General features: G+C 50.1%; 1 protein-coding gene across 1 annotated transcript in view; it reads right to left on the reverse strand.

The window, feature by feature from the left end:
- MUC16 (mucin 16, cell surface associated) overlaps positions 1 to 27,642 on the reverse strand; it is a 96,152-nt gene that overhangs the window by 12,526 nt on the left and 55,984 nt on the right. The window contains exons 24-50 of the mRNA XM_042914585.1: positions 25,615 to 25,736; positions 25,191 to 25,258; positions 23,152 to 23,324; positions 22,783 to 22,818; positions 22,490 to 22,552; positions 20,866 to 20,990; positions 20,585 to 20,652; positions 18,318 to 18,490; positions 18,152 to 18,187; positions 17,559 to 17,683; positions 17,059 to 17,126; positions 16,296 to 16,468; positions 16,144 to 16,179; positions 15,603 to 15,638; positions 13,938 to 14,062; positions 13,776 to 13,843; positions 13,147 to 13,319; positions 12,825 to 12,860; positions 8,861 to 8,985; positions 8,701 to 8,768; positions 6,627 to 6,799; positions 5,207 to 5,242; positions 3,985 to 4,050; positions 2,482 to 2,603; positions 2,331 to 2,398; positions 2,000 to 2,172; positions 205 to 335 (exon numbers count right to left, since the gene is read on the reverse strand). Of these exons, the coding sequence (XP_042770519.1) occupies positions 205 to 335; positions 2,000 to 2,172; positions 2,331 to 2,398; positions 2,482 to 2,603; positions 3,985 to 4,050; positions 5,207 to 5,242; positions 6,627 to 6,799; positions 8,701 to 8,768; positions 8,861 to 8,985; positions 12,825 to 12,860; positions 13,147 to 13,319; positions 13,776 to 13,843; positions 13,938 to 14,062; positions 15,603 to 15,638; positions 16,144 to 16,179; positions 16,296 to 16,468; positions 17,059 to 17,126; positions 17,559 to 17,683; positions 18,152 to 18,187; positions 18,318 to 18,490; positions 20,585 to 20,652; positions 20,866 to 20,990; positions 22,490 to 22,552; positions 22,783 to 22,818; positions 23,152 to 23,324; positions 25,191 to 25,258; positions 25,615 to 25,736 (2,666 nt within the window). The remainder of the gene's footprint in view (positions 1 to 204; positions 336 to 1,999; positions 2,173 to 2,330; positions 2,399 to 2,481; positions 2,604 to 3,984; positions 4,051 to 5,206; positions 5,243 to 6,626; positions 6,800 to 8,700; positions 8,769 to 8,860; positions 8,986 to 12,824; positions 12,861 to 13,146; positions 13,320 to 13,775; positions 13,844 to 13,937; positions 14,063 to 15,602; positions 15,639 to 16,143; positions 16,180 to 16,295; positions 16,469 to 17,058; positions 17,127 to 17,558; positions 17,684 to 18,151; positions 18,188 to 18,317; positions 18,491 to 20,584; positions 20,653 to 20,865; positions 20,991 to 22,489; positions 22,553 to 22,782; positions 22,819 to 23,151; positions 23,325 to 25,190; positions 25,259 to 25,614; positions 25,737 to 27,642) is intronic.

Below are 27,642 nucleotides of genomic sequence, written 5' to 3' on the forward strand. Positions count from 1 at the left end.
CCACTCCCCTTTCTGAGCCTTAGTGTGCCCATCTGGGAAGGGGGGAAGGCAATCAGAGCACCACCTTTGGAAACTGAGAGAACCCAGAACACATTAGGTAAAGTGAGGAGTTGAAACACTTAATGGATGTGAGTCAGACAGAGGAATGGTGGGGGGGGGGGAGGGGAGGGCAAGGAGAGACAGGAAAGATGAGAGAGATGTCACCTTGTCCTGGATGTCTCTCAGCAGGGTTGTGTACTCCAAGGATGCAGGGTCTGAGTTGCTGAGGTTCCAGTTGAGGATGCGGAAATTCAGCTGATACTCATTCTGAATAGATAAATTCTGGGGTGCGTAGCCTGGAGCCAATGATAGGAAGAGAAGAGAGGTGGAGACTCTTACCCTTTCAAACAGAGAGAGGCCTGATGACTGCTGTCAGAATCAGCCAAATTCAGGCCCACATGCCGGGGGGTTCCCAGTGGAAAGTCACCCCAAAGAGGGGGAAAACTGGAATTTTCCAGTGATTCTCCTGAGCTGAGCTTTTCTGCTTGTGCTTAGGCAGTTCTGGCTTCCTGGAATATTTTCAATCCTCTTTTTCTGGAAATCTCCTACTCATGTTTCAGGACCTCGATGAGATGAGACTCCAGGAGAGCAGGGACCCATCTGTCTTGTTCTTGCCATGTCCCCATACCTACTACAGTGCTGGGTACATAATATCCTCTTCCAAGAAGCCCTCCTTGACTTGCTCCTCCTGTGTGCTTCCACGGCACCCTGTTAATAACAGTGTCCCTGCCTTGTTTGTGTGTCCCTAGATAACATTCATTCTCTTGATTATTAGTTTTCAGGGAGAGAACCTGCGAGTTCCATCTCTGTATCCAGCACATGGCTTGGGACAGAATGGTATTGTCTATGCATCTGTTGAATGCGTAAATGTGAACTACAGTGGATCCCCCAATATGGGGGCTGAGATACTCATCTCCCATTTGTTCACTCATTTACTCACTCATTGGGGATGACAATGTACTGACACATAAAGAACTGAGGGTATATCGACAGACTACGAGACCTTAATTTCATAGAGTTGGATAATTAAATAATTGTGATAACGTGTGATAAGTTGGTGCCCATCTAGGGACCAGAGGCCCATGTAGAGCAGGGTTTCTCATTCTCAGAACTACTGATATTCGGAGCTATGTAACTCTTACATTTAAATAACTCTTACACAATTAAATAATTGTGATAACGTGTGATAAGTTGGTGCCCATCTAGGGACCAGAGGCCCATGTAGAGCAGGGTTTCTCATTCTCAGAACTACTGATATTCGGAGCTATGTAACTCTTACATTTAAATAACTCTTACACAATTAAATAATTGTGATAACGTGTGATAAGTTGGTGCCCATCTAGGGACCAGAGGCCCATGTAGAGCAGGGTTTCTCATTCTCAGAACTACTGATATTCGGAGCTATGTAACTCTTACATTTAAATAACTCTTACACAATTAAATAATTGTGATAACGTGTGATAAGTTGGTGCCCATCTAGGGACCAGAGGCCCATGTAGAGCAGGGTTTCTCATTCTCAGAACTACTGATATTCGGAGCTATGTAACTCTTGGCAGTGAGGATCCCTGATCATTGGAGGACATTAGTAACACCCCTAGCCTCGAGCCACTAGGTGCCAGTACCACTCTCCCCCAGTTGTGGCAATCAAAATGTCTCCGGACATTGCCAAGTGTCTCCTGAGGGGCAGAATTACCCCCAGGTGAGAACCACTGGCATGGAGGAACCTTGTATAGAAGAAATCCTGTCCCAAGAGATCTACGAGTCAGACATTTGGAGTGCAAATTAAAATTATTTATATTAATTTGGTCAAAGAATTTCACTCTTTTTACCTGAAATAACAGGAGAGACTCTCTCCATGGAGAGTTTGGGGAGGGTGTCCTTCAATCAGAGCTTGGGCTGACTTGTTAAGGAAGAAATAAAATAGAACAGAGACAAATAATGATTGCTATAAATCACTCACCATTGACGAGGAGGCTGTCTCTGACCAGGGTATAGATGCCCATCTGGGTGACACCATGGGTCAGCTGGCTTAGCTCCCAGTAAAGCTGTTCTCGGTCCAGCCTGTAGCCCATGGGGTCATGGTGATAGGTGCAGATGGCGTTAACATGAGTGGCTACCCCATCCTTCTCAGGCCTGGGGAGAGAGGGATGTGGGAACTCTTAAAGAGAGGTTCTGAAACCTCAGTATGGGGGCCAAAAGGAGGGAAGGGCAAATGGGAGGTCAGTGGGAAGACTGAAAGGGTTGGTCACCAAAATGGTCACTACTGGCAAATGCTCAGGAGGAAGTCCTACCTGAGGGAGATTAGTCTGCAACCTGAATAGAAAGGGCCCAGGCTGCTCTTCTGGAACAAGGATCCAAGCTGGGGAGGAAGGAAGAGGCGGATGAGCAGGAGGGGCTGGCTGGGATTTATCCCACTAGGAGCTGCTAGGAGCAGGGTCTCACCAGGTGCTGCAGGGTCCTCTTGGTGGAGTTGAATGTAGCTGAGCTGTGGCTCATGTCTGTTGAATACTGGAGGTTGGAGATGGTCAAGTTCAGTGTAAAGGTCTTCAGGTTGTGTCCCATAGCTACGAGAAGGAGGGGGAGAGACGGTGACTACTGACAGCTGGCCTGAGACCAAATCAAAATTCTGCATTCGTCCTACTCTGTCATCTTCTCTTCCAGTGTCACCACCACCCGCCATGTGGTCACCCAAGCCAAAACCAGCACGTTGCTTAGCTCCTTCTCTCTCCCCTCCAAGTAACACCATTTCTACTTACAGAATGGTCCTCACACACCCTCTCTCTATCCTGTCCCAGATCAAGTCTTATCCTCTCTCACCTGGACCAACATCCCAGCAGACTTGCTGGATGCCCCATCTAAAGAATGTTCTCTGCACTGAACTCTAGCGGAAAAATTTTTCAATTTTTTAATTTTTAATTTATTTTTTAATGTTTATTTTTTAGAGAGACAGACAGAAAGACAGATCATGAGCAGGGGAGGAGCAGAGAAAGAGAGGGAGATGCAGAATCTGAAGCGGGCTCCAGGCTCTGAGCTGTCAGCACAGAGCCTGACATGGGGCCTGAACTCATGAACCACAAGATCATGACCTGAGCCAAAGTTGGATGTTTAATGGACTGAACCATGCAGGTGTCCCAGAAATTTTTTTAAACTGCTTGTTTATTTTGAGAGAGAGAGAGAGAGAGAGAGAGAGAGAAAGCATGGGGGAGGGGCAGAGAGAGAGGGAGAGAGAATCCTAAGCAGACTCTGTGCTATCAGCACAGAGCCTGATGAAGGGCTTGATCTCCTAAACTGTGAGATCATATCCTGATCTCAAATCAAGAGTTGGACACTTAACTGACTAGACCCTAGAAGAATTTTCTTAAGTGAAAATCTCAGTATAGTCACCACTTCCCATGGCTTCCTTTGGCCTTCAGTGCTAAGTTCAAGCTTCTTGACCTGGCACTCAATGTCCCTCCCAATCTGGTTTTTGCCAGTGTTTCAGCTTCACTTCTCCATCTATTCCAGGTTAAGGTTCATGGTTCATGCAAACTAAATCCCTCTCAATTCTCTCCATATACTATGCTGTTTCCGGCCACTGAGCCTTTGCTCATCAGATTCCCTACACCAGGAAAACTCTTCATCCCCTATTTGCCTGGATGACTCCTACTCATTCTTAAAGAATCAGTTTGGGTGCAAATTTCTCCAGAAATTCCTTACCTTCCAAATTATGTTAGATCCCTCTCCCCAAAACATTTCACACTGTTATAATGGTCTGTTGATCTCACAATACTGGGGGGTCCATGAAGGTATGCATTAGATTGAATTGTCAGTAGAATCTTTGGATTGGCATGACTGTCCTAAACCAGAATTTTACACTCTGGCTTCTCAGCCCCTGTGTTACAACTGGCTGGTAGAGGTGGAGGGCTGTAAAGTTTCTCTTAGGAAGAAAAAGGATTCCCTAAATACCTGTGGTGGCTTCTGGTTGCACAGATGATGATGAACTAGGCAGGAATGTGGTGGCTGCCTCAGGAGCTGTGGAAAGGGCAGTTATCAGGAGGGGACAGAGCTCCCCACAGAGTGGGAGAAACTCCCCACATTTGTCTGGACTCCAGCAATGGTGGTCCCAAGACACGAGTTCACAGGTGTGCCATAAATGAGAGCAAGGGAAGGAAGAATTGTGTGAGCAGAGGGGTGAGAGAGCCCATGAATGAAATGAACCCAAGAGAGTAAGGGTAGGTGAACAAGAGAGAGACTAAGCAAAGAAGGCAGAGAGACGAATGGGAAGAAAGGTGGACAGACAGATGGCATACCTGGATGGACAGAGGAAGAATGAACAAATGAAGGGTAAAAGGGAAAGCAAGAATAAACACAAGGAAGGAAAGTAAGAGAGATGGATGGAAGGACAGAAGGCAGAAAGGACAAAAAGTGAACAGGCAGAGGATGGATGGATGGATGGATGGATGGAAGGAAAGAAGAAAGGAAGGAAGGAAGGAAGGAAAGAATGGAGGAAGGGTAGAAGAATACATGAAGGATAGAATGAATGAGGGATGGGGGAAGCAGGGAAAAGGAAGAAAGGATGAATGGACGGATGAATGGATGAAAGGAAGGAAAGAATGAAAGATGTATAGATGGAAGAATGAATGAAGGACAGAACGAATGAAGGATGGATGAAGGGGGGAAGGAGAGATGGAAGGATGGGTGGATGAGAGAATAGAAGGAAGAAGGAAAGGAAGGATGATGGATTAATGGATTGATGGACAAAGGGAAAGAAGGAAGGAAAGAAAGATTGAAGGAAGGAAGAAAAGAAGAAGGGAAGGAAGGAGGGAAGGAAGAGTCTAAGAGAAGGATAACTGGGAGAATGGAAGAATGGATGGGTTAAAAGATAGATGAAGGGACCATTGGCTAAGTGAATGGGAAAATTTGGCCAAACCACTAAGTGGCCACCACGATTTGCAGCTTGATATTGAGGCCCCTTTTGTGGCCCTTGTAGATTTTGTTTCCAGGAGGCACGAACTACAAGGTCATTATCTGACCTCAACCCCCATCCCTATAGGAAATGCTTGCTCAAATTTCTTTCTCCAACCCAGATGGGTGTGGAAAGTTTATGAAGCCAATACTGGGCAAGCTCCCTTTGTTAGTGAGGAGAAAAGCTTGGCTCAAGATGGGTATGAGGTGCAAAGATACATACTTGTGGGAGGCTCATCTGGACCACGCTCATTATAACCTGGAAACAGAAATGTCACACATAAGGGGAGGGGACAGAACAATCCCAGACATTCCATGCCTTTGTCCATGTGGTGCTCCAGCTGGATGCCTCTCTTTCTATGTACCAGGTGGCCATCTATGCATCTTCTAAGACCAGACTCCAATGTCATCTCTACCATTAAGGATTTCCTGATCTTCCGGTCAGAAACAACCCTTCCCTGTCCACCTCTCCAGCATGCCCCCATGAGACTCTCACCACATTCATGTTCACACACTCATTCCCCCACATACCCATTCATCCCACCCTCTGCCCTTCCATCTTCCCTCCAATCTATCCCTCCATCCAACAAATATTTATTGAGAACCTACTATGTACCAAGTTCCATTACATTTGGGGAATACGGCACCGAACAAAATGTCTCTGCACCTCTGGAGCTTACCTTAGGACAGGTTGCACATGCCTCCTGTCTGTGTCCCTGGTGCCAGGCACAGTGCCTAGCTTCTAGCAGATGCTGGCGAATACTGACCAAGTGAGCAAGAAGAAGCACATAACTTGTGCCGTTTCCAGGAGGAAACATCCTACCCTGGCCTCTGCAACGGCCAAGGCGAAGGGAAGAGATATGAACTCGGAACACCAAGACCCAGACTGGCCACAAACCTACTGCGGGCATGGGCAGGTCCCTTCCTTTCTCTGTACCAGCTCCCTCTTTGCTAAAATGGGCATCATAAAGGACCAGGATGTCCCCCCTGCTCACCTGACGTGGCAATGGTGACAAGAAAGTGTGAGTTGCCAAACTCCATTCCCAAGTTGGAAACAGAGAGGAGAGAAGCTGAGTTACTCCAATGAACTTCACTACAGCCATGCTCTGCCTCTTAGAACCCCAGAGAAGGCTCACCCTCTTAAGCACTGTCCCTTCCTGGATGCTAGGCTGATGTCCAGTGTGTCCAAAGCTCGGGCCCCACAGATGTTCAGAGCACCCACCTTAGTTCCGGCATTGGGGTCCCACCCAGAAGAGTAGACCATCCATGGTCAAGGGTGAGAAGGTGGTAGTGGAGACAGATGTGGGATTTTCTTTCCCCATGTCTCTCCCAAAAGACTCTTCTAGGAGTTAAAGGCACTGGACGCTGACTGCTGGGGCTCATGCTTGGCTTCACCCCTCTCCAGCTACACCCACTTGGACAAATTACTTAATCTTTCAGAGCCTCCATTTCTACATCTGTAAAATAGGTGTGATCAAGGACTGCCTTGCAGAATGACTGTAGGAGGATGGGGGTCAGTGTGGAGTTGAGGTTCATGCCTGAGTTTGTCCCAAGGTTTCCGCTAGAGAACTGACCTGTGGTTAATAGAAACGTTTCCAGAGATGGGGAAGCAGAAGCAGTGAGGTGGGTGAAGAACAACTCACCATTGAGGTAGAGGCTGTCCTTGTCCAGTGAATAGGGGCCCAGCCGGGTGATGCCACGGGTCTGCCTGCTCAGTTCATGGAACACCTGTTTGGCAAGTAGACCCGGGCTGCTGGGGTGCTGCCGGTAGGTGCAGAGGATGTTCACCCTTGTCTTGGCACCATTCTTCACGGACCTGAGGAAGGAGAGGTTGATGCTTGGGGACTGTAGCCCACGTGGCATCTCTCTACCCGAGGTCACCGCACACCTCATATCCTGTGTTCCAGCCTTGTTGAACCATTCACACTTTCTCCACCTGGCCACATTCTCTCACCCCAGGATCTTTGCACATGCTGTGACTTCTGTCTGGAGGTTTCTCCCTGTCTCTCCTTACCTGGGTAACTTCCAGTCATCTTTCAGGTCCCAACTTAGATACCTCCTCCTCCAAAAACCCTCCCAGGCTGGGTCAGGAGAGGGTTCTGGCTGCCACAGTACCTCATGCTTCCCCCATCACAGGCCTGGTTGCCCTCAGTGTGAGCATCTATTATTTGTTCCTGTTCCCTCCAGACAGTGGCCTCCATGAGGTCAGGAAATAGGACGACAGTCTAGCTCATGGTTGTACTGAACCCCTAGTACCTCTCACATTGCCTGTTCCATGTAAAAACCAGCGTCTTGATGAATGGATAAACAAAATATGACATATCCATACAGTGGGATATTATTCAGCTTTAAAAGGGAAGGAAATTCTGACACCTGCTACAACATGGATGGACCTTGAGGACTTTGTGGTCAGTGAAATAAACCACACATGAAAGGACAGATATCATATGATTCCACTTGTATGACGTACCCAGAGTAGTCAAATTCATAGAGACAGAAAGTAGAATGGCGATTGTTAATATCTGGGGGTAGAGGGAAGCTGAGAGCTTCTGTTTAATGGGTATAGAGTTTCAGTTTTATAAGTTCTGGAGATTGGTTGCACAACAATATGAATACACTTAACACTACTGAGTTGGACACTTAAAAATGGTTCAGATGGTAATTTTATGGTATGTGTACTTTACCACAATTAAAAAAAAACACCAACTCCTGACAAGACTCTGGAAAGTCTAATCCAAATGTCTGGAAATTCACCTCCTTTCTCTCTGCCCCTTGCTCTCTCTCTGCTCCAGCCACATTGGCCTCCTTGCTGTTCACCGAGCATGCCAAGCTCATTCCTACCTGAGGACCTTTGCCCATGCTGTTTCCTCTGCCTGGAACAGTTTTCAGGGCCAAATCCTTGTTTCCAGTTGGGACCCAGCTGAGAAATCACCACCACAAAGAGCTGGAGTATCCCAGGTAAAGCTGTTTTCCCATCTCTTATGTATTATGCTCATCACCTTACTGCATTTGAAACCACTTTAGATATCTCTCCTTCTACTTATTTTCTGCTTTATCCACTAGATGAGCACAGGGGCAGTGTCTGCCCATCACTGTGGGACCCACCACTTGCCTCAGAGGAGCCACACCACCAATGGCAGTGGAATGAAAATACAGATAGAGAAGGGCTTCATAAACGCCAAGAGAACACACACTGACCCAGAAAAGTGCGAGTAATTGCCCAATGGGTACAGAGTGATGAAGAGTTTCAGAACTAGATGGTGGGGAAGGGTGACAACATCATGCATGTAACAGATGCCACTGAAATGTATGCTTGAAAATGGTTAGAATGGCTAGTTTTATGTCTATAGATATTTTATGACAATTACAACAACGTAATATCAGAAAATGGATGTCGAACCATAAGAGACTCTTAAATACAGAGAATAAACTGAAAGTGGATGGGGGTGGGGGAGAGGGGAAAATGGGTGGTGGGCATTGAGGAGGGCACTTGATGGGATGAGCACTGGGTGTTGCATGGAAGCTATGAACCACGGGAATCTACCCCCAAAACCAAGAGCACACCTTACATACTGTATGTTAGCCAATTTGACAATAATTATATTAAAAAAAAAATGATGCCAAAAAGGACCCTCCCAGACAGTCCACCACAACCGGGAGTGGCCCCCACAGTCCTTGTCCTTTGGCGGTGGGCCATGGTGGGTGGGGGATTCTCACCTTAGTGAGGTGACCTTGCAGCCTGTATATCGGGTACCCAGACTGCTCTTCTGGAACAATGGGCCCAGCTGGAGAGGAAGGAGAGAGCCAGTGTGGTCAGAGGTGGCAACAGCCCCTAGAGGGGGTCATGGAGGCACAGAGGCAGAAGAAGTGCTCTTACCAGGTGCTGCATGAGGGTATCTGTGATGTTGAACTTGAGGGAGCCAGGGCGGCCCATGTCCGCTGAGTAGCGCAGGTTGTCAATGGTGAAGTTCAGTGTGAACAGCTCCTCACGGGCCTCCCCAGCTGTGGTAAGTGCAGAGAGAGCCAAGGTTTGTGGGAGGTCGGGTGCCCAACACCCACCCACAGTGGGCCTTCCAAGGGCCTCTTGTCCTCCTCCCAGGAAACCCGAGGGCCACTTGTTAATGGAGACGACTCCAGCAGCAAAGAAGGACAGGCTTAATGATCTGGGGGCTGGAGATGGTGTTTCCACCCAGGTGCAGGAGGGGAGGGTTCTGTGGAAATGCTGGTGGCTTTGTTCTTTCCCTGAAGGAAAGGGTCCAGCTTACCATGCTGATGTGGGACCAAGGATAACCCCAGACATGTTCCTTCACTTTCTTTCTGTTCCCCCATCTCTATCTCTTTATCTCTCTGTGCCTCTGTCTCTCTTTTCCTCTCTCTCTGTCTGTCTCTCTCTGTCTCTCTATAACACCCAGGTATGCCAATCTTCTAGGCATTGTGTAAAAAAAAAAACACAACTAGCAGCTGTAACCAATCTCTCTGCACCTCAGTTTACTCATCTGTAAGATAATAATGATTCCTACTTCAAAAGTTGTTATGAGGTTTGAACAAGTCAAATTTTGTAAAGTGCTTAAGCACAGTGCTGGGCACAGAGTAAACACCTATTTGAGTGTTTATTATAGAAGACAAATAAGCAAATACTTCCTGATCACTCACTGCAAATGGAGTTTTTACCCAGATGGATATGAGCTGGGCACTAGACTTCTCCACACTAAACAAAGGAGAACCACAGCACAGAAATGATCTCCTGCTCAGGGTTACATGACTGGAGGGAGGGAAAGTCAGGGTTTGGACCCAGGTTCTCCGACCCCAGAGTCCTTGCTCATGAACTCCCCTGATAATACACATGCTCTTGCCTAAACACATGCAGCTGGCCCAGTGTTCAATAGTGGGGGTGACCTGCATAGACCCCAGGAGAAGTATAATAAATAAATATATGATGCAAGTAAGAACAGAGGCCTGGTGGTTTGACTCCAGACTAGATAAGCAGGGAGCAGCACAGGGTCAACTGTTTAGGACAAACCTCTGCAAGAAAAGCTGACCTCCCTTCTTTCCTCCTTCTCTTCTGTTCATCACTCCTTCCAAGCTTCCTTCTGTCTATCCTTCCTTCCATCCTTCCTTTCTTCTTTCCTTCCAACTTTCTATTCATCCATGCATTCACCCTTCCTTCCTTCCTTCCTTCCTTCCTTCCTTCCTTCCTTCCTTCCTTCCTTCTATCCATCTTTGGTTCTTCCTCCCTCTATCCATTCTTTCCTTTCATCTGCCATCTGTCTATGCACCCATCCATCTCTCCACCCATTCATCCTTCTTCCATCTCTTCATCCACCCACTCATGCATCTATCCATGCATCCATGACATCCATCCATCTATCTCTCCACTCATACATTCTCCATCATCCATTCATCCACCCATCCCTCCCTCCTTTCCTCCCTCCATCCATGCACCCATGACATCCATCCATCCATCTATGCACCCATGACATCCATCCATGAATTTATCTATCCATGTCTCCATCCATCCATCCTCCATATTCCATCTGTCAATTCACCCATCCATCCATCCATCTCTCTATCCATCCATCCTCCATCTCTCCATCAACTCACTCATCCATCTGTGCACCCATGACATCCACCCATCCAGCCAGCCAGCCAGCCACCATCCTTGCATACATCATTCCTTCCTTCATCACTCCTAGTCTTTCCTTCTTCCCATTCATACCTTCTATGCATTATGCATCCTTCTGTCTGTCTTTCCTTGTATCCTCACTTTCTTCCACCTACCTACCTTTCCTTGCTTCCTTCCTCCACCCTTTTTCTTCCTTCTATCTATCCATATTTGCTTCCTTCCACATCTATTTTTTCCATCTATTTAGACATGGTTCCTCCCTCCTTTTCCCCTTCCACTCATCTTTTCTTCCTTCCATCTGCTCATCCATCTTCTCTCCTTCCCTCCTTCTGTTCATCACTTCTTCCTTCCATCCATCCCTCCACCCATCCATCTTGCCTTCCCTCCATGTACATTGAATTAAGACTATAATGCTTCTTGGGGCGCCTGGGTGGCGCAGTCGGTTAAGCGTCCGACTTCAGCCAGGTCACGATCTCGCGGTCCGTGAGTTCGAGCCCCGCGTCGGGCTCTGGGCTGATGGCTCGGAGCCTGGAGCCTGTTTCCGATTCTGTGTCTCCCTCTCTCTCTGCCCCTCCCCCGTTCATGCTCTGTCTCTCTCTGTCCCAAAATAAATAAAAAACGTTGAAAAAAAAAAAAAAGACTATAATGCTTCTGAATCTATTCCAAGGACTGGATACTGATAAACAAACCACAGCCAATTGAATGAATTTAACTTATTTTTCCTCCTATCATTTGGGGAAATATGGTTCTCATTGGACCTGAGGAGCCCAGAACCCTGCTGATGTTGGAAGGAGCAAATGAGGATACTGTGGTGTAAAAGACCAGAGATGGACCCATGAAGAGTTTGCGAGGGTTGTAAAAACACACCTCGGATGCAAGGGCATTTAACTCTTGAAAAAGCTACAAGGCCCTCATTCCAGGGTTTGCTGGGGATGCAATGGGAGTTTGGCCCATGAACTTGAACAAGACAAGTGTGCACCAAAATCAGTGTGTCATGGTAAAAAAATTAACTGAGAGATGAATGAGACTGTGAGTTTTTGGAGTCAAGGAACTCCTGGTTCTATTATTTATTTGCTGTGTGACTTGGCAGCCTCTCTGGGCTTGGGTTTACTCATCTGTAAATTGGAGCTAAGTCACATGCTTGTAGCAAGAATGAAAGGATAAGGTGCATGTGCTTTGGGATGAATTGTGTCTCCCCCCAACCACCGAAATTTGAGAAGCTCCAATCTCCAGGACCTCAGTACATGATTGTATTTGGAGACAGGGTCTTTAGAGAGGTAATTAAGTTAAAAGGAGGCTGTTGGGGTGGGCCCTAATCCAATCTGGCTGCTATCTGTATAAGAAGAGGAGATTGGGACACAGAGGGACATGGGGAACGTGTGTGCAAAGGAGTGACCATGCCAAGAGGCAGTAAGAGGTCACCATCCACATGCCAAGGAGAGAGGCCCCAGAGAACCCAGCCCTGCTGGCACCCCCCAGGTTCTAGCTGCGAGAAAATACACTTCTGTGCTCTGAGCCACCCAGCCTGTGGTGGCTGCTTTGGCAGCCAGAGCTGACTAATTCAGTATGCAATTTAGCACGGTGCCTGCAAGGCAGCCAGCCTCAGTACGTGTTCACTGAAAATCCAACAACTGCACAACTCTGATGTCAAGACACTCAGAACAATGAGCAGAGAGGTGAATAAAAGGATAAGAGAAGAGAACCCGGGGAGCGCCTGTGTGGCTCGGTTGGCTAAGCATCTGGCTCTTGATTTTGGCTCAGGTCACGACTCAAGGTTGTGGGATCAAGTCTCGAGTCAGGCTCTGCACTGACGGCAAGGAGCCTGCTTGGGATTCTCTCTCCTCTCTCTCTGCCCCTCCTCTGCTTGTGCATTCTCTCTCAAAATAAATAAACATTAAGAGAAAGAAAGAAAGAAAGAAAGAAAGAAAGAAAGAAAGAAAGAAAGAAAGAAAAAAGAAAGAAAGAAAGAGTACCAGGGCAGCTTTAGGAGAATCTGAGTGAAAAACATGTGGGGGTCAGAATAGTGGGGGGACAGACTTGTGTGTAAGATGCTCTAGCCCTAGGCTGGGACTCTCCACCAGATCCCAGGGAGAGAAGGGATGAATGAGGGTCCTTTCCGGTTGTTTTCCTCATCAAGGACAGGTGGTAAAGGACAACAGCTGCTCCCCAATCCCAAAGTGGGGACGAGACCCAGGAAGCCAGGGCAAGGAATACTCACCAGTGGTAGTTGGGGCTGTGGCTCCATAGGTGTAACCTGCAGAGAGAAGGCCAGAGGAGCTGAGTGGGAGTTGGGGTGAGCATAAAGGAGTAAGGGAAAGGTAGGATTTAGGGGCCTTTGTGGGAAAAGCAGAGAGGGAGAGGCAGAAGAGGGATGCTTAGGGAGGAGGTGTCCAAATAGTGGGATCGGAGGTGGCTGGAGCCCATGGTACCATCATTGGAATGAACCCAGAGCAGAGGAGAAGGAGATGGGCCACAGCTTCCTTTAGAGAAACACAAACTCTGGCTGGGAAAGAGACCCTTGCGGGAGCACAGTCCCTCACCGTTGACACAGAGGCTGTCCCTGTCCAGGGTGAAGGGCCCCAGCCGGGTGATGCCATGGGTCTCACGGCTCAGCTCCCAGTATAGCCGCTCTCTGTCCAGCCTGGGGCCCACAGGGTCAGAGTGGACGGTGCAGACGATGTCCACTCCAGTGGCTGTCCCACCCTTCTCAAGCCTGGGGAAAGAAGGACATGGGGATGTTGAATACTGTTGGAGGGGTCCTTCTGGATGGGGACAGCAAGAAGGTAGAAGGCAGGAGGCGGAGAGGGTATAAAAGGGCTGGCTCTGAAGGCCAGAGGGGCTCTCCTAAGTGTCTCTTGTTGGAGATGACCCCCTCACAACTAAGAACAGAAAACACCTTAATTGGAATTGGCAGACAAGATCTAGTGGTTCTTCCAAGAGGAAAGCTTTCATCTAAAACAGATGATCGTCTGGATTTTGTAAGTATAAGCACGATGCCTCACTTCTAGGTCTTGAGCGTTCCTACTCCGGGGGCATGAAGAAGGCACGAAAGCGTTGTGATGGGTGCTGGAGGCCAGCTGTGCCAAAGGCATGCCCAGGAACTGAGCCCTGCTGGCCAGCGCGTGAGGATCCACTGGACCCAACACATCCCTCCACCCGGGGGTCTCACCTGAGCGAGGCAAGTCTGCAGCCAGCGTAGAGGGGGCCGACACTGGTCTTACTGAGCAGGAGCTTGAGCTGGTGGGGAGAGAGAGAAGGGTGAGCAGAAGGGCTGAAGGGCTAGGCGGGCGGGCATTGGTGGCGCTGACGGTGGTCATCGAGCGGCTCTCACCTGGTGCTGGAGGATCCTCTTGGTGGAGTTGAACTTCAAGGAACTGGGGTGCCCCATGTCCTCAGTGTAGTGCAGGTTGGTGATGGTGAAGTTCAGGGTGAAGGACACCAGAGCGGGGCCAGTGGCTGCAGTGAGGGAGGAAGAGAAAAATGTCCAGCTTGGACCACGGTAAGGGCCAAGGTTGCTTGGAGCTCTAACGGTAGAGTACTGGCAGAGGACCTAACTGCAGCCATGGACTGCAGAGGCGGAAGGAGAGAACATGGAATTCTTCACTCGTTTCGTTCAGTGAGCGTGTACCGGGTGTCTCATGTGTGTGAGGCTCTGTGCTGGGCTCTGCGGGTCCAAGGTGGGGCATAGGCTGCTAATATTGAAGCCAGGAGAGTGGCCAGACCATCATGCTGCAGGGGAGCCCGGAGGCTGTGCATTTCCAGAGGGGTATCCAACAAATGACTGAGGACAGCTTCCAGGAGGAAGCATCACTTCAGATGTGACCAAGAGCATGAGTAAGAGTCAGCTGAGCAAGAGGAAGAGCACTCAAGCGGAAGAATCAGCCTCTGGACACAAGCCCAGCAGGAGGACAGGGTAGTTGTACTCAAGGGACTTGAATGCTTTCATTGTGGCCATGAGGAAGTATAGATGTGAGACTGGAGGGGTCCTGGGAGCCCAGAAAGGGGGGGCAATGACTATGCAGCTCAGGGGTTTGGACATGTAGATAAGGTGGAGTCATTCAAAGATCGTCAACAAGACAGCAATTATGTGGACAGAGGGAGGGACGCTGCAGCCGCTGTGCAGAGGACTGTAGGAGGCCAGAGAAGAGGCTACTGCATTAGGCCTGGCAAAAAAAAAATGCCCATGGCCTGAATCAAGGCTGAGTGACACAGATACAGAGAAAGGACTTGCAAGATATTACAAAGGGAGAAGAGATGATTTGGTGATGGATGGATGGATGTGGGAGGTGAATGAGAGGGAGGGCCAAGGTTGACACCCATGTCCCTGCCTTCGGTAATAAGGAAAGGGAGCAAGTTTGGGAGGAGACTGTGACTTCAGAGTCAGAGACCAAGGGCCCCGGTGATGTCCAGGAGGTGGGTGGGTGGACCAAGCATCAGAAGCTGCATCATGGAGTGGGCTAGACTCGAGATTTGGATTCTGAGCAGCTGGACCCACAGAAGCTAGATGCTCCCTGAAACCCATGGGAATGGATGAGTTTCCTTGGGGAAGCTGAATAAGCAACGAGAGAAGAAGTGATCTTGAATGAAGGATTTCGTAGAAATGATTTTGGTACCAGTAGGACCTTCCTACTTGAGGGCTTGAGGGTTGGAGCTAGAGAAGGATGCGGAGGTGACAGCAGCGGAGGGAGAAAACCACAAGGGATGCTATCAGAGGTGTGCTCCATCGGTGTGGGAATGGTGGTAACAGTGGTGGCTCCTGTGATAAATTGTGTCCTTGTCTCTCTGCCCATCAGAGAGACATCAGGGCATCGTCCTCAGTTGTGTTGGGGGGAGAGGCGGCTCCTGTCACCTCTAGCTCGGCCCGCATTTCCATACATGTCCTCGGGACTTCCCATCCAGAAGGGGAGGAACAGGAGGGAAGGCCTGGCTGACTGAGCAGCCCCCATCTTTAGGGGAAGGGTGGTGGTCACAGGCACACGAGGTCGGAAATACTCACTGTTGGGGGTGGTGGCTGAAGCCGGTTGGGTGTGACCTGCAAAGAGAAAGCAAGATGAGGAGGAGGGGAACGGAGAGGTCCTGCGTGAAGGGGCAACTTGGCTGTGAGGCAGCTGGACCATCCCAGCCATGATTCCTCACAAGGAAGACAATCGGGAAGACATCTCCGGAGAGACCAAAACCTTGCCCAAAGCACAGGAAATGTGAGCCCCGGGGGAAGTCTGAACTCATGTAGCGCCTGCTGCTGCAGAACCCACAGGGAGCAGGAGACCCACAGCCCGGCACAGCCCGCACCATGGATGGAGAGTCTGTCATCCCGGAAGCTGGGAGGAGACAGGTGCTTGGGGTGGGGACCTCGTCATCCTGCAGATGCCAGGGACCGGGGGCCTATGTCTGGGGCTTTAATGGGCATGGATCCCCATTCACCCGAGGCTGGGGTGGAGCAGGGGTGTGGAGGGCAGGCGGTGGGCTCCTGGCCTTTTCTGTTCTAAGGGCAGGGCCTCACGTGGTTGCAGGGACTTCTGAAGCCTCTGAATACTCACTGCTGGGGGTGGTGGCCCGCGTCTGGTGGGTGAAACCTGCACAGGTGGAGGGAGAAAGGGTGAGGAGGGGGAGGAGTGAGGGAAAGGGAGGAATGGATGGAGAGGAGGATGTGGGGCCTGGAGAAGTGCAGACATGGGTGGCAGCCCCTCACCATTGATGTAGAGACTGTTGGGATCCAGGGTGTAGGGACCCAGCCTGGTGACACCACGGGTCAGCTGACTCAGCTCCTGGTACAGCCGCTCTCTGTCCAGCCCAGGGCCCGTGGGGTCAGGGCGGTGGGTGCAGACGGCATCCACTCCAGTGGCTGCCCCATCCTTCTCGGGCCTGGGGAGGGCAGGTAGAGGTAACAATTGATGCAGTCCCCAGGCAGGGCTCCTGGGACCCCTGGGGCGGGACAGGAAGGAGCCAGGGGAAGCGAGGAGGCTGGAACCCACCTCTGGCCAGCCTGGGACCATGCACACTGTCAATGGGTGGGAGGATTTTTATTAAATCGCAAGTCTGAAACCTGCAGCCTCACGGCATGGGGACGGGAGGGCTTCTACTTGAGACAGGCGGAGAGCTGGAATTGGGGGTTAAAGCAAGTGGAAAAGGCATGCTTGTCTTGAGAGGAATCTTGGGGATAGAACTGAAAACCTCAAGGAAGTACCCTCTTTGGTCAAATCGAGGCAGGAGGAAATTCAGAAGGATGACCAGACTAGGGTCCCCATCCTACTGAGGGGCTCTGCAGAATCTGGGAACAGTTTGGGGGCGGGGGGGAGGGAGGCGGTTACAATCAGAAGAGGCCTTGATCCTGGAGCCAGTGCCTCCTGAATTCCACCTCTGCTGAGGGCAGAGAGGGAAGGAAGGAAGCAGAGGGAACTCCTAGGGTCTGAAAGCGCTTAAGGCAGCCCTGGCCAGGGACTGTAAGGTCTCACCTGAGCAAGGTCAGTCTGCAGCCTGAGTACAGGGGGCCCACACTGGTGTTCTGGAACAAGGGTCCGAGCTGTGGGTGAGGGCAAGGAAACTTAATAGATGACCTGTGGGGCACCTGGGTGGCTCAGTCAGTTGAGCGTCCTACTTCGGCTCAGGTCATGATCTCACGGCTCTCGTGAGTTCCAGCCCCGCGTCGGGCTCTGTGCTGACAGCTCAGAGCCTGGAGCCTTCATCGAATTCTGTGTCTCCTTCTCTCTCTGCCCCTCCCCCACTTGTGCTCCGTCTCTCTGTCTCTCAAAAATAGATAAATGTAAAAAAAAATTTAAAAAACATAGATGATCTGTGATGCAGGGGCAGGATGGGTATCGGTGGGCGGGGCAAGAATGAGGTGGGAGGGGCTAGCTCCCGGAGGATGGGGCAGGAGTGGGCGGGGCTGGGACCAGAATGCAGGATGGAGACTAGGTGGGCGGGGCTGGCAGGGTGAGGTGGGCGCGGCTCTCACCTGGCGCTGCAGGGACCTCTCCGTGGTGTTAAATTTCAAGGATCCAGGAGGCTGCATGTCCTCAGCGTAGTGTAGGTTGGTGATAGTGAAGTTGAGGGTGAAAGGCACAAGGGGATGTCCCGTGGCTGCAGCAGGGGAGGGAGAGGAGAGGCCAGGCTGTCAGGCCCGGGATGGATACGCGGCAGGGCCTGGGAATAGCAGCCGTCTCACTGGGGACTGTAGCAAGGGCTGAGGGTCCTTGGGGACCTAATCTCAGAACCACCGGTGTGGACACGAGACCATCACATGATGCAGGCGAAGGTGGGCGTGATTTGCAGGAGACAGTTTACCACCTGACATTCTTATTTACTCAAGCCCACGTTCAGGTACTTCCTTCCGTCCGCCTGACCACCCCCACGTGGTGGCCATCTCTCTGTGTCCAGCCAACAGCACAGAGGTGACGCACAGCTGAGTCTTACTGCAATGACTTCCCAGCCTGTGTCCCTGATCTCTTCCCTCCCTGACAGCTGGAGGTGCCCGCAGCAGCCTCCTTCCCTGGTGGTGGTGGTGGGGGGGGGGGCGGGGAGAGCTCCTGAAGACCCCTGAGTACTCACCACTGGGGGCGGTTACTGGTGTCTGGTGGGTGTAGCCTGCGGACAGAGGGCGAGAGAGAGGGGAGGTGTTGAGGTGAAGCAGGACTAAAGAAGCCCTGGGGGTTGGGGGGGGGGGCGGGAAACGTGAGGTTGACAGCTCAGCCAAGGGCAGGTGGCCGCTACTCACCACTGACACAGAGACTGTCCTGCTCCAGGGTGTAGGGGCCCAGCCAGGTGATACCACGGGTCAGCCGGCTCAGCTCCCAGTACAGCTTCTCTCTATCCAGCCCGCGGCCCGCAGGGTCGGGGCGGTAGGAGCAGATTGTGTTCACCCTGGTGGCTGCTCCAGCCTTCTCGGGCCTGGGGAGGGCAGGACACAGCGGTGCAGAAGGTTAAGATCCATCTGCAGAGGGTCCCTGAGGGCTACCATTATGGGGGCACCATGGGGAAAGCCAGGAAGCGGTGCGGTTCCTGTCGACAGGCCCCGACATGCTCGTCATCCACCACTGAGGGAATTGGCTCCACATGCTGAAAATGGTTCCTTTCGGGGCCGCCTCCTGAGACCGGGCCCCTCTGTGTTTTATGATGCACCATCGTCACACTGCCGAGTCTCACTTAAAATGGGAATCTGCCTTTGTCGGGAATCTGCTGAAATCCTTCCGGCTCCCTACTGCCTGTGGATGAAGCCCCACTGTGCCGTCCCAACATGCACATCACGGCATTCACGGCCACCCCGCGCCTCCCCCCTTGTGGGTGAGAATGTCTGCTCTGCATGCTGGCTACCTTAGGTTCTCAGCTGTGGCTCCCTCTCCCTGAACCACTCCTCCTGGCCCGGAGCCATGTCTCCTGGCCACCGAGTCCTCCTCTCCAGGTATGAGCTGCCACTTCAGTTCCTCCTGGACCCACTACACTTCCCATCTCTCGGCACTGCAACAGTCTCTCCGGGCCTCAGTTTCTCATCTATAAAATGGGTGTAATCATGGTACCCAGGTATGTCTCGTGAGGATTAAGTCTGTTGTTGTAAGTATAAGGCTTACAACGGTATCTGGTACCTCCCTAAGTGCTAGGGGAGTATCTGCCACTATTGTTTTATTCACCATTAAGTTATGTGTTTTTATATCATTAATCACATAATTCACATATAATAATTACATATAATTAATTTGTGTGCATATGTTTGCATGTGTTTGCATATAATTAACGTGGTACCCTCTTTTTGATGGCAGAGTCAATGCTTTGGCCTCCATGGAGATTTCAGAGCTCAGCATGGAGCTTGGACACAGTAGGTGCTCAAGCAATGCTTGTGAATGCAAAGAAAATTTGTAGAACGCCAGGGCAGTGGTAGGAGGGCACTTCTGCTGTGGGTGCATCAGTACCCTGGGCTAGACCCCAAGAAAGAGGGCCTCATTCCATCCTGCTCTATCTTAGCACCGCAGGGAGGGAATCCTTTCTCAAATTCTATTTTTGGAGCCATGGAGATATCCTGGGGAGATGCCCACCAAGGCTGAACCCTCCAGGGGACCTCGGAATGGAGAGGGCCCCCTCATGCTCAGAAGCCCCATCACTCAGTGAAGGGGGGCTGAGTTGCACATGTCTGCACTGGAAGGGAGCAGGGAATTGAAGGCTGGGATTATGGGGAAGGGAAGGGAACCCATGGTTCTTCCCAAAGAAAAGAAGCAAAGAAGCTTAGTGGGAACAGGTATGGACTCTGAGGAGGCTGGGCTTGAGTCCTGGCCCCACCACTTGACAGCCACTGGCTCTGAGAAGGCTCCTTAGCTTTTTTGTGCCTTGATGATTTCCCATCTATAACATAGGGGTAATAGTAGTGACATTAAGAGAGTCCAGGGAGATGATGGACAGGAAGCATCTCGCCCAGTGACTCTAACCTGGGGTGCTCTGGATCAGGAGCCATTTGGCAATGCCTGGTGACAGATTTGGTCGTCACTACTTTGGGGTGGGGATACTATAGGCATCTATCGAGTAGTCAAGATGCTGCTAACTAGCCTACAGTGCAGAGGACAGCCAGCCATGACAAGGACTCTCTGGCCCAGAATGTCAGTAGTGACCATACACCAAGAACTCCAATGTCTGACTAAGTATTTGCTGTGTGTCAGCCTTCAGAAATATTTGCATGTAGTGTGGACATGGTAGACTGGGGATCATAGCCTTTGTGAAGGATCAGGGATGGGTCCTTTATGAAGGAATTCGGTTCCAGCAACTTTCCAGCTGCTATGATCTGTCATTTTGTTCCCATTAAATATTGCATGGGAGATTTGAGACTCAGGAGGATGGGAAGGTCTGGAGCAGGGCCTGGGGGCCAGCAGCCCAAGGGACAGTGGTTATCCCAGGCTGGGAGCTGGAAAGGGCGGAGGCCAAAGTGAGGAGTGAGCCCTGGAGGACCATGGTAAGAATCTCCACTGTGCCTCACTGGGCCATCTTCTCTGGGGGTCCCACCTGAGCGAGGTCAGTCTGCAGCCAGAGTAGAGGGGGCCGACACTGGTGTTCTTGAATAAGGGTCTGAGCTGTTGAAGGAGAGGGAGGTGAGCGGAAGGTCTGAGCTTGACGAGGGCAGGGCTGGGGCAAGTTGGGTGGGGATGGCAGCCGTTGGGGGACAGGGAGAGGTGGGTGGGGCATGGGGGAGGTAGGCGGGACATGGGAGAGGTAGGTGGGGCTGGGGTCAGTGGGTAGGCGGGCATCAGCAAGTGGTAAAGGAATGAGGTGGGCGGGGCTCTCACCAGGCTCTGCAAGACCTTCTCTATTTCGTTGAACTTGGCTGAACCCATAAGCTGCATGTTCTCTGTGTAGCGCAGGTTGGTGATGGTGAAGTTGAGGGTGAATGGAACCAGGTCAGGGCCGGAGACTGCAGTGAGGTTGGGAGAAAAGTCATGCCCTGAGCCACTGTCTAAGCTGGATTTAGGGATGGTGGGGTAGAGTCTGGATCCACATCCCTGGTGCCCAGTATATTCACATCTAGTTCAAGAGCTCAGAATATCTCCTCCCCAAATGGGAGACTTTATTTTGTTATTCTACTAATAGTAATGATGTTAATAATCACAACAAAAATAACAGCAATCATGAGAGCTGATGTTTGGTAAGAGCTTCCTCTATGCTAAGAACTTTCTATCCAGTATCTCATGTAGTCTTCAAACAAACCCTGGAAGTGAATCCTTTTACTTAGTCCCAGTTGACAGAGGATGAAAACAAGTTTCAGAGAAGTTAAGTCACTTCCCCAAAGCCACACAGCTATTTTAGGACAGAAGCCCAAATTCTAGAGCTTGAATGACTTAAATAGGAGTCCTGCCCATCTTCTGGCTGTGTGACCTCAGAAAAACACTCAGCCCCGCAAGAACCAGTCTATGCCTCTCTCAAACAGAGAAAGAGCAGTGTCTATCCGCTGGGGTCGAAGATCATACACGTAAAGCAGAGTCTGCATGATGTGACAAACAAGCTGTGAATGGTGCTGTCACTGCTTTGTAGACATTGTTGCTGTTGCTACTTACATCTGCTTTCTCTGCTTTCGTCTCTGCCCTTTGGGAATTAGTCCTGGATCTGCCCATGACTATTTCCATTCTACTCTAGCAGGAGGTAAAGCTTTGAGAGTTGTTCCAGAATGTACCACTGCATCTAATCTCACTAACCGACCCCCCATGGGTCCCCTAAGGCCAACACGGTCACAGGTTGGTCCCTGGCAGGTCACCTGAGGTAGACTGTAAAAGTGACCACAGATTCTACACCCTTGCAGTGTGGTGTGGCAGCCCCTTCTGCCAAGAGCCTATTTCTTGACTTTTGGCCGTGACTTGCTGTGGCCAATGGGATGGCCTCTCTTGCTTCTAGGAAGTCTGTGATCACCATATGAGGAAGCCACAGCTAGTCTATGGGATGATGAGAGTCCACATGAAGGGAACTGAAGCACCCCAGCCATCCGTCAGTTATCTTCCAGAAGAAGAGTCACCTAGCTTACGGGCAGGTGACTACAGACACATAAGGGAGCCTGGTTCAGACCCAAGGAACTGTCCAGCTGACCTATATACTAGAGAGCAGAGCAGTATGTGATTGTTTTAATCCAGTAAATTTGAGGGTCATTTGTTATGCAGTAAAACCTAGCTGATACAACACCTTCACAGAAAGCAGAGTGGATTAAAAGGAGTCACTGCTTTAGCCTGGGATTGAAAACCCAGAGTTACAGAGCTCTCCAAACCTAGGGATGGAGTTGGACTGGTCTGTTACAAAGGCATGGTCCCCAAAAAGCATCCTCCCCACACTGTCCCCTTGTTGTGACCTGCCTGCACATACCTTTTGCCCTTCTCATTGCTAAGCACAGAGGCACGTAGGAAGGAGACATGGAGAAAAGGCTCTTACCTGTAGAGCTGGAGAAGGAGATTGGAGCTACTGAGGTTCCTGAGGGTGTAGAAATCACAGGAACTGAGAAGCAAACAGCATAAATAAGAAAGATGCAGCCTTATAACCTTGGAGATGCCGAAGACAGGGGCCCTTGATACCCAGCCCGAGTCACAGAAGGTAGAGGTAGGGGTATGGGGGTGACCAGGCCCCTCAAGGCTTCCTTCCTCCATGAGGCCCTGGGCTAGGGTACAGGGAGCAGCTGTTCCCACGAGGTGTGGGGGCATAGAGCCATGTAGGGTTTGAGCACTTACCACTGGGGATGGGGGTCAGTGGTGATCTGGTGTAACCTGCAGAGAGTGGACAAGAGAGAGGTGGGATGTTTGAAAAGTTTAAGCAAAGGATGAAGGGGCTGGGCCACTGCTGGAAGGACCGATTCCATCAGGAGGTCTTGTCCCTTCCAGACAGTGGGTAGTGCCTCCTATAACCTTTCTCTGACTCTCCACCTCCCTGTGTATGATGTAGCCCTTGGTGGGGAAGGAGGATCTCACAAGGAAAAGAAGAATGAGGACAGAAGCGTCTAGAGGCAGACAGGGATGTATCCTCTGTCCAGAGCTCAGGGCACCAACAGAATAATCCATCTGGGGTACAGGAGGAGACCCCTGTCACCACCAGATGCTCACCGTTGACATAGAGACGGTCCCTGTCCAGGATGTAGGAACCGAGCTGGGTGACACCATGGGTCTGGCGGCTCAGTTCCCAGTAGAGGCGCTCCCTGTCCAGCTGGAGACCCGAAGGGCCAGGTCGGTAGGTGCAGACAGCGTCAACTCCAGTGGCTGTTCCACCCCTTTCAGGCCTGGGGAGAGAAGGACCTGGGCATGGGTATGCGACAGAGAGGCATCCCGGGCAGGACATCATTCTATCAGCCCGCCTGTATGTGAATGCCTGCTTCCCTGTTTTTTGTTGTCCAGACAGGAGCTGATCGTAAGAGAAGGGGCATCTTTATACAACAAAGGACCAGAGTGGGTGTTTTAGAGTCAGATGACCATCGGTTCAAACCTTGGCTCCGTCACTTGTTGAATAATCCACATAAGTGGGTCTAACTGGGTTCTCCCATCTTTGCAGTGTGGATAATGCTCTAACCCTTTTGTTAGAATGTCATGGTGTTTGGGGGGTACCTGGGTGGCTCAGCTGGTTAAGCACTCAACTTCCGCTCAGGTCATGATCTCATGGTTCGTGAGTTCAAGTCCTGCATTGGGTTCTGTGCTCATAGCTTGGAGCCTGGAGCCTGCTTCAAATTCTGGGTCTTCCTCTCTCTCTGTCCCTCCCCCACTTGGGCTCGCTCTCTCTCTCTCTCTCTCTCTCTCTCTCCCTCTCAAAAATAAATAAAAACATTTAAAAATATCATTTCAGAATGTCATGGGGTTTGGAAATGATACTAATACCTAGCTTTGGTGCCAGATAACTCTTTAATTAACTGTTTAATTGTTTAACAAATATTCACAGAACCAAGCATTTACAGTCCCTAGCACTGGGTAGCAGCTCTGAGCACTGGATTCTGCTCTGAGCAGTTGATCCAACCCAACTTTTGGGCCTGAGCACCGGAGCATGAGATGCTGCCTAGCAAAGACCCCCTACCCACCGTCCACCTGCCTCTTGTATTCCCAGCTCCCTGGCAAAGGAAGCAGGAGAAATTAACCCTGAAGGGCAGGTAGCACTGGCAGATTACTGGGGACGGACAGAGTGTCCCTTGCACCTCAACAGGATGGAAGTGACCTGGAGCCAAGCTGCTTCTAGCTCTGGTCTCCTAGAAACTTGTTAAAGGTGCAATGTCACTCGTGTTTACCGGTGATGCTGCTTATGGTGACAATGACCCCTTGTTGACGGCCTGCATCTTTTCTGGGAGGGCCGAAAATGGACAACAATACCTGACGGAAGCTATCGCTTTGGGCTTCCTTAGGCGTGGTAAACCTCTTAACGTGTCAGGACTGTTACAAGAGATACTGGTTACCTTTTGGGACATGGAACATGTGAGCCAGAGTGGCCCCATCTCCTATCCACTGAAGTTATGTTTCTTTGCACATTAACCATCACCTGGATTCCAAAAGAATAGTCCTTGGACTTCCAAGAAGGTTCTTACAAAAAAGAAACGTCCGATGCTTGCCGTGCTGGCATGCCATTTCTTGTCTGAGTGTGACCTGTTCGGACCTTGCAAGTTTGATGATTGGATTGGATTTAAGATGACCTAGAGAGGGCTGGCACCAGAGCTGGGAACTGTGTGAGACACGCAAGGTGCCTGGATGCAACATTTAAGGGAGTGCTTGCTCTCAGGGGCTGTGCAGACACAGGGTGAGCACCTGAGGGGGAGCACCTCCTTAAATTTTGTGCCCTCGGCACCTACTTCCCTCCCCAGGCCAGGCCCTGGCCAGCCCAACCAGCCCATCCCTTACTATGCCTCCTAAGGCAAGACAAAGAAGTGTTTTCAGGGGCGCCTCGGTGGCTCAGTCCGACTTTGGCTCAGGTCATGATCTCACAGTTCGTGGGTTCGAGCTCCATATGGGGCTCTGTGCTGACAGCTCGGAGCCTGGAGCCTGCTTCAGATACTGTGTCTCCCTCTCTCTGCCCCTAACCCACTCGCATTCTGTCCCTGTCCCTCTCAAAAATAAATAAACATTAAAACAATGTTTTTAAAAATTAAAAAAAAAAAAAGAAGAGGTCTCACCTTAGTGTGGTCACTCTGCAGCCAATGTAGAGTGGACCAATGCTGCTGTTGGCAAACAAGGGCTTGAGCTGGGAAGGAGGAAGAAGGTGAATGAAAAATAGACGTAAAAGCAACCGTCATTTTAAAACACCATATTCAAAAATAAAACAGCAGCTCCCCAGTCATCTCGATACAACACTTAATTCTCAGAAGAACCCTTTGGGATCAATGCTTTTATGATCTTAGTTTTACAGAGGAGGAAATGGTACCAGAAGGCAAGATCACTACTCCGAAGGCACATCACTTCTCCATGGCAGATCCAAGTTTTGAACCTAGAAACTGTCTTCCCCTCCAGCCGTCCGTATCCTCCAGAAGTACAGGAAGGAGACTCAAAGAGGGTGGGGAGGACGTTGGAAGAGAGGGATGGGTTTCAGGGGGTTCTCACCAGGCGTTGTAGAGCTGACTCTGTGGAGTTAAACTTTGCCGAGCTCGGCTGCATGTCCTTCGTGTAGTGCAGGTTGATGATGGTAAAGTTCAGGGTGAAGGGCACTGGGGCAGGACCAGCAGCTGCAGTGGGGAAGGAGGAGAAGAGGCTATGCACTGAGTCGGGTCTGGACCAGCTGTAAGGCAATGGGCCACTGGGACACACGACCCTAGCCTGCTCAGAGGACTCTATCATCTTGGAGATGCCAGGGAGAGACTACCCTCACCTGGGATGTTTTTTGGGTATCGTTCTCTGTTCATCTGAGGCTGGGGATGGAGTGGGGGTGGGGAGCGGAGGCAGTGGTATGTTCTATTTGGATCCTCATGCCCTAACCTCTTAAAGATGTCCCCTCGGAGGTTCCTCCCCTGCAGGCAAACCCGTGCTGCCCATTCACGTTTGTGTGCGCTACTGCCATCTACTGGTCATATCTTTTTCTTTGCTCAACGCCCAAATCCCTCAAAACCCCTAGGCTGGGTTGGACGAACATGAGACCAGGTGATGAACCAAGAACTAAGGACCCTAAGACTGTCTTGGCTCCAGCCAGCTTCTTTCTCCTACCAGGGCACCTTTGAAGACCCTCCCAGGTAGGTTCAGCCTTCAATGCCACGTTTGAAAATTTGCCTGAGGAACAATTTGTCAGCTAACAATTTTTCCCCCAATTAACTCATTTAATAAGACATTTTATGAATAAGTCCTCTCAAGTATATCCTCATTCAAAAGTATATTTAAAGCAAGAAGGCAAAACCAGCTTCTTTCGGTTGTCTTTAAAAACAATTTTTTTAATGTTTATTTATTTTTCAGAGAGAGAGAGAGAGAGAGAGAGAGAGAGAGAGACAGAATGAGCAGGGGAGGGGCAGAGAGAGAGGGAGACACAGAATCTGAAGCAGGCTCAAGGCTATGAGCTGTCAGCACAGAGCCCGATGCGGGGCTCGAACCCACCAACCGTGAGATCATGACCTGAGCTGAAGTTGGGCGCTTAACTGACTGAGGCACCCAGGCACCCCTGTTCTGTTGTCATTAAAACTCAATGTCATTGAGGGGCACCTGGGTGCCTCATTCAGCTCAGGTCATGATCTCATAGTTTGTGGGTTCGAGCCCTGTGTTGGGCTGTGTGGTGACGGCTGAAAGCCTGGAGCCTGCTTTGGATTCTGTGTCTCCCTCTCTCTCTCTCTGCCCCTTCCCCGCTCATGCTCTGTCTCTTTCTCTCTCAAAAATAAACAAAATTTTAAAATATTAAAAAAAAAGCCAATCCCCAATGATTGCATGCTGTATTATGCTATTAATACGTTCCCAAAATAATAACATTAAAGAGATGAGAAACAGATTAGTGGTTGCCAGAGTGATGCTGGGTGGGTATGCCTGTAAAACACCTTTGCAGTGATAGAACTGTTTTGAGCCTTGATTGTAGCAGTGCTTATGAAAATCTGCCTATGTAATAGAATGGCATAAAACCACACACACACACACACACACACACACACACACACACACACAGAAATCCATGTAAAACTAGTAAAATCTGAGGTCTATAGATTTTCATAATTAATTTCTTGGTTTTGATATCATACTGTAGTTACAGAAGGTGTAACCACTGAGGAGAAATTGAATGAAGCATACAGGGAACTCTACTATATTTTGCAATTTTCCGTGAATATGGAACTGGAAGATATTATGCTAAGTGAAACAAGTCAGTCAGAGAAAGACAGATACCATATGTTTTCACTCATATGTGGATCTTGAGAAACTTAACAGAAGACCATGGGGGAGGGGAAGGGGGAAAAAACATAGTCACAGAGAGGGAGGGAGGCAAACTGTAAGAGACACTTGGATACTGAGAACAAACTGAGGGTTGATGAGGGGTGGGGGAGAGGGGAAAGTGGTGATGGACATTGAGGAGGGCACCTGTTGGGATGAGTACTGGGTGTCGTATGGAAACCAATTTGTCGATAAATTATATTAAAATAAATAAATAAATGAAAATATTTTTCC

The sequence above is a fragment of the Panthera leo genome, chromosome A2 (genome assembly GCF_018350215.1).
Source record: "Panthera leo isolate Ple1 chromosome A2, P.leo_Ple1_pat1.1, whole genome shotgun sequence".
Lineage (NCBI taxonomy): Eukaryota > Metazoa > Chordata > Mammalia > Carnivora > Felidae > Panthera > Panthera leo.